Below are 6,132 nucleotides of genomic sequence, written 5' to 3'. Positions count from 1 at the left end.
ACCAATCTATTGCAATTTTAAAATATGTGTCTAAATTGAAATGTTGGGAACCAAATTAATCCATTTTCTAAACTTCATAGATAAAAAGTGAACTTTCAATTTTTCATTAGTAATTCATGATTCAATTAGCAATTTGGCTAGAATGAGATCATTTTCAAATATCATAAGTTGTTAATGAAAATATTTAGTAACCCTGCTGTTAGATGGACAAAAGCTATATTGATGTCTTTTGGTGATCAATACCCTTTTTGCTTTCCTTTCCTCCCTCGTAGCCTATTGAGAGGGAGACTAGCATGAACCCATTGATCACGATCATCACATATCAATAAAATATTTCAAATTTTTTTTTCCCTAAAACAGAGAGACTTACAAAAAAGGTTACGCTACCTTGATGTCTGTGCATGCGACATCGATACAGAGCACATCGGTTATCATCTCCTGTCTCATATGAATCAATTCACTAATTAATTAATTCATTTTTTTGGACAAAATCCCACTCGAAGCTGCTGTAGAGTTTGATGCTTTAATTGCATTATTCGTCCAATAGTGTGCGCCAGTTCTTACATGATTCATCATTTCATTCATTTGTCAGCTTCCGGGGTTTAAAGATAACACGTTACAGTTCTTCTAGTTCCGCTTGGAGCTCTCTATTAAGATCCTCTGTTAGTTTTCTGCAGCATTTGCATTGATCGATCCGAGGCGTTTTTGTTCAAGAGTTCACAGCCATGGCGTCCCGAAGGATCTCTGCTCTGCTCTGCCGTTCTCTCTCCCCTGCTTCCAAATCTTCAAGTTTTTTTGGTACCAATGCCCTCTTTTACGCTCCTCTATATCTATAATTCTTATCTTCTATGAGGATTTATTTTCTTTATTATTATTTTTATTGATATGTGATCGCTTAATCATGCACATAGATTCGGTTCACCGTAGAGGTGGATGCCACACAGGGATGAGTTGATGGGTTATTCAGAAACTGTAGACCTTGGGTTTGATTCTGCAATTGCATCAGTTTTTGTACTGATCAATAATTTATATTATACCCTGTTTCGAGAAGTTCTGAGAAGTGTTTCAACTGCTTTTGTACAACATGCAAAGATCAATTGATTCTATGTTCTGTTTACGCTTATATGGCTGATCACTTTTGCTGCTTGCCGCTTGGTCTTTAAAGATCATCGGGACTGATCCTCTTCTTTATAGCTGTGTAAGAGCAGATAGCCGCAGAGAGTAAAATTAATTGACCCACCACCACGAATACTAAAATTTTTAGTCTTCATCAGGATGATAGAATCTACAGAAGCAAGAGTGAGAACAAGAACACATTCTTGTTGCCTTCCTTGAGTTGTTACTGTCTACAATTAAGGGGGAAGCACTTTTTTTGCGCCCAATTTTTCATACCATGAACTATATAGAATTTTAAGAGTGCTGTGGTATAGCTTTAATCCTTAGGCAGGTTGGAGCATTTCACAGTTCAGTTTTTAGTTTCTAGTTTTTTAATTGTTTTGCTTCACAGATAAAACTTTTTCCACTTGAAGATGATTTAATCAGAATAGATGGAAACATAGATATTGGGCCCAAAGTGATTGTAAAACTGCAAAATGTAATTTTCAGGACGGTTTCGTGTCAGCCAGTTTAGCACCTCTACTGCAGTTGAGGAGCCAATCTGCCCACCTGTCCAGATAAATTATACTCAGCTTCTCATCAATGGAGAATTGGTGGATGCTGCATCAGGTGGGTTTTTATGCTTTTGATTCATTGGCAAGAATATGGCTATGCTGCAGAGTAGATATTTGATGACACTTTGCGTGTCACGTTGACATTATGTACTAAAATTGATAATTCATGGAACGTGAGCTTAGGAAAAACTTTTCCAACCTTTGATCCCCGGACCGGAGATGTGATTGCTTATGTTGCTGAAGGCGATGCTGAAGATATTAATCGTGCAGTCTCCGCTGCTCGCAAGGCGTTTGATGAGGGGCCATGGCCCCGGATGTCTCCTTATGTAAACCTTAGCTTTCTATTTTTTACATTCATCTCCACTTTATACCCAGTTTCTTTTCTTTCTCGTGTCTATTCATTTCTAGTATAGTGCGGGGAGGCGGGGTTTAGGTGATGATGCATGGGTTTATTAAGCCTTTTTCTTAACTCCTTACAAACTATTTCAGGAAAGGTCACGGATAATTTGGCGCTTTGCGGATTTGCTTGAGGAGCACAGCGATGAAATTGCAGCACTTGAAACTTGGGACAATGGGAAGCCTTATGAACAGGCTGCAAATGCTGAATTGCCACTATTGATTCGAACCTTTCGATATTATGCTGGTTGGGGAAACAAAATGAACAATTTTTATGTGCTACTTTTGTATATATTTACTATTTTTCTCACTTTATATGTTTGCATTCTAAGGCTTCTCATCGTGTATGTTTTCAGGTTGGGCAGATAAGATTCACGGCCTCACGGCTCCTGCTGATGGATTGCACCATGTCCAGACATTGCACGAACCCATCGGTGTTGCAGGGCTAGTAGTTCCGTGGAATTTTCCGCTTATGTTGTACTCTTGGAAGGTTGGGCCTGCACTCGCATGTGGTAACACTATTGTACTAAAGACCGCAGAGCTGACACCATTGTCTACCCTCTTTGTCTCAAAGTTGTTCCACGAGGTATTTTTGCAATATATTTCTCCAGAGTGTGCTTGTGTGCGCGCACACACAAAAGAAACTTATATCTCTAAATTAAGAGGATTGAGTTAGAAAACAAATTTTCATTGCTTTTTTTTCTATTTTTTCCATTCTCAAGCAATATTGGAAATGAAAAGTTTTCCAAAAATGTAATTGAATACTAAGGAAAAAAACAAAAGGGTTAATTACATGGAGAGGAGAATTTTTGTTTCACCATGCATTCTATTAACTTTCTTTTTGATCTTCCTTTCAAAAACCAAACAAAGAAATTTGATTCTCTCATATATTTTGCTTTTCCTTTCATTAATGTTGTTTGAGTTCTAAATGGTGTCTTCATGCCATGTCATGTCACGTCTCATCATAATACCATATGGCAGATGTAGGTTACACCCTTGAGTCACAATACACCCTCTTCTTTCTTCTATTTAGTTTGTCAGGAAATTTTATAATTGCTTTGACAGGCTGGACTTCCTCCTGGTGTCTTAAATGTGGTTTCTGGCTTTGGTCCTACTGCTGGTGCAGCTCTTGCTAGTCATATGGAGGTGGACAAGGTATTTTATAAGCTTAACGAATTTATGAGTTGATCGGTGATTTAACATGAAGTATGATGTTTTACAGCTCCCTCTATGCATCAACTGTATATTATACAATCTGTCCATTACCAGTTCTGAGCAGTTGACCATATTATTGGCTGCAGGAGTTGCTACATGATTCAGAAATACAGCTGTTGACTGAACCGAGTAGCTTGTAAACTTGAATTATTTGGTTTACGAGTAGTTTTCTTAAGTTAGTCCATCTTGAAATATAGCATTTCTTCAACAAAATTGAGGAACACACTCCAAAAAGTAACTTAAGTACAAAAATTTTTCAAAGAAAAATGATAATAAAAAATAGAAACTGCAAGGACCTTGAAACTGAGGAGAAATGAATCTGGAAGCTTGCTAGTTTATTGAAGTCAAACTGCCACTAGTTAATTAATGTCGTCTTAATATGCTTCGGAATTTCTTTATGATGAAAAACTTGTGAAATGGATGGTGATGCTTTCTTATATATGTTGTTTTGTGTAGTTCATGGGAGCTTAGTGTTCAGATCTTGGATTTGGATTATGCCAAGTTTTGTCCAAATCCATACAAATTCAAATCTGAGGCGTGAAGTTGACATGCTCCAAAACTCATAGTTGCTTGTCTCTGCTTTATTTTTGCCTTTTACTAGTAGTACCTTGCCATCCTTTGGTCGTGGTTCCCCTGTACTTCATAACTACAACTAAAGTAGTTGAAATGGACGGAAAATATATAAGACCACTAGTTTGCCACAAAATCAAATAGGTGATCCTGTTATCTGACATGCATTTTCATGAGTTCACATAAATTATAACTTCCATGCTCCCTTGGCAGCTTTCTTTCACTGGGTCAACTGAGACGGGCAAAATTATACTTGAATTGGCTGCAAGAAGCAATCTTAAGCCGGTGACTTTAGAGCTTGGAGGAAAATCTCCTTTCATCGTCTGTGAAGACGCCGATGTTGATATGGCTGTTGAGCTTGCGCACAAGGCCCTTTTCTTTAATCAGGTTTTTCCACATCCATTTCACAAGAACAAGCTCGAATTCTTGAACATTTTGGATTCTGAAACTCAACAGTAAAGGCAATGCCATACTTGCAACGTGCAGGGACAAAGTTGCTGTGCTGGGTCTCGCACATATGTGCATGAGCGTGTCTATGATGAGTTTGTAGAGAAAGCAAAGCAACGTGCTTTAAAACGCGTTGTTGGAGATCCTTTCAAGCAGGGCGTTGAACAAGGTCCTCAGGTAATTCCCATTATCATGGATGCTGGTACATAAAATATAGTTCACTTGGAGGTCATCCGTTTAATTTTTCATATTCTTATGAATCAATCTCCTCTTTGACATTAAATGCCAGTGAAACATGTTGGCTACATGATTTCAGCAAACTAATGCTGCAGACTATGTTATAACTGAGCACTGCTACTGTTTTATGGTCCTCGCGGATATTTCAGATTGACTCCAGCCAGTTTAATAAAATCATCAAGTTTATAAGATCTGGGATTGAAAGCGGTGCTACCCTTGAATCTGGAGGCGAAAGATTTGGCTCCAGAGGCTACTTTATTCAGCCCACTGTTTTCTCCAATGTGCAGGTATATTAATTTTGCCACATATCTAAAAAAAGAATGGTGGTAATTCAAGTCTTGCTAACATGATATTTGGTGCTTGTACTGATTAGGACGACATGTTGATAGCAAAAGATGAGATCTTTGGCCCCGTACAGTCCATCTTGAAATTCAAGTGAGCCAAATTCATCCATAACATCTCATTTCCATTCTCCTTTCCTGTTTGTTTTCTGACCCTTATGTGGCAATACACTGCAAAAGTTTGGGGCATAGAGTAGTCCTATTATCTGCTTCACAACCATAAACCTTGCAGACCCCAACATTCTAGTAATACACTAGTCTATTTTGCACCCCTTTTTCGCCTGCCTGAGTGTGTTAATGTATAATAGGGATCTTGATGAGGTGATTCAGAGAGCAAACGCAACTCGCTATGGACTCGCAGCTGGAGTTTTTACCCAGAACATAGAGACGGCCAACACCCTGTCTCGTGCTTTGAGAGTTGGCACGGTGTGGATCAACTGTTTTTTCGTCTTCGATGCTGCAATTCCTTTTGGTGGCTACAAGATGAGCGGGCAAGGAAGAGAGAAGGGACTCTATGGACTAAATAGCTACTTGCAAGTGAAGGCTGTTGTCACTCCTCTGAAAAATCCCGCATGGTTGTAATATTTTTAGCACACCTCCTCTGATTACATATATGTACTGGCAGCAGCATCAGTTGGTGAGGCTACAATTTGCATAAATAAAGTGGTACTACTACTCATTTCTTTGTTTTTAATACTTGCTTTGCCAACAATCAGTTTTCCAAGAATGTCGTGCTCGTATTTTTCTTTTAATAAAAGTAGGCTTCATATGCATGCAATTCCCTGAGAATGTTAAGTATCACCACAAGCGCACACAACACTAAGCTGAATCAGTGCATAAGAGTATTAGTATTTGATGCTCTAAGTTCAATTACTTTATTAGTTATTCAAATTTTCTAATCAATTGTAAAATCGAATGAAATCAATTGAAATGGAACTCATTCTATTTCTATAGAGCATTTTTTGGGTAAATGTATGTCGGAAAAACACATACAATTCCCAATGTTGAAATTGGTTGGATAAGATAAACAAAACATTGATTGATAAGGATTATGATTACAAGTTCAAAGTGAGCGGAATTCAATACTTCATGAATTTTTCTATTAATTATGTACATTCAAATCTTACATTATATAATACAATCAACTATTCTAAACAACTCTGCCAAAGCAAGAACATAAAGCGGAAAAACCCTAATTGAGCCCTCGCGCTGTTGCGCACAGCGCCCCCCGCCCCAGCCCTCCCTGCTCACGATTC

General features: G+C 38.2%; 1 protein-coding gene across 1 annotated transcript; it reads left to right on the top strand.

Annotated features, from left to right (window-relative positions):
- The first annotated feature begins 250 nt into the window (after positions 1–250).
- On the top strand, positions 251–5,570 carry LOC131168043 (benzaldehyde dehydrogenase, mitochondrial-like). Its single transcript, XM_058127213.1, has 11 exons — positions 251–798; positions 1,606–1,725; positions 1,854–1,996; positions 2,160–2,313; positions 2,423–2,652; positions 3,132–3,221; positions 4,065–4,238; positions 4,338–4,475; positions 4,685–4,822; positions 4,909–4,970; positions 5,185–5,570. Exons 1-11 carry the CDS (start codon positions 726–728, stop codon positions 5,456–5,458), a joined length of 1,596 nt encoding a protein of 531 aa, XP_057983196.1. The 5' UTR covers positions 251–725; the 3' UTR covers positions 5,459–5,570.
- The last annotated feature ends 562 nt before the right edge of the window (positions 5,571–6,132 follow it).

The sequence above is a fragment of the Malania oleifera genome, chromosome 11 (genome assembly GCF_029873635.1).
Source record: "Malania oleifera isolate guangnan ecotype guangnan chromosome 11, ASM2987363v1, whole genome shotgun sequence".
Classification (NCBI taxonomy): domain Eukaryota; kingdom Viridiplantae; phylum Streptophyta; class Magnoliopsida; order Santalales; family Ximeniaceae; genus Malania; species Malania oleifera.
Note: the sequence above shows the minus strand (reverse complement) of the source record. Positions and strands in the feature narration are given on the sequence as shown.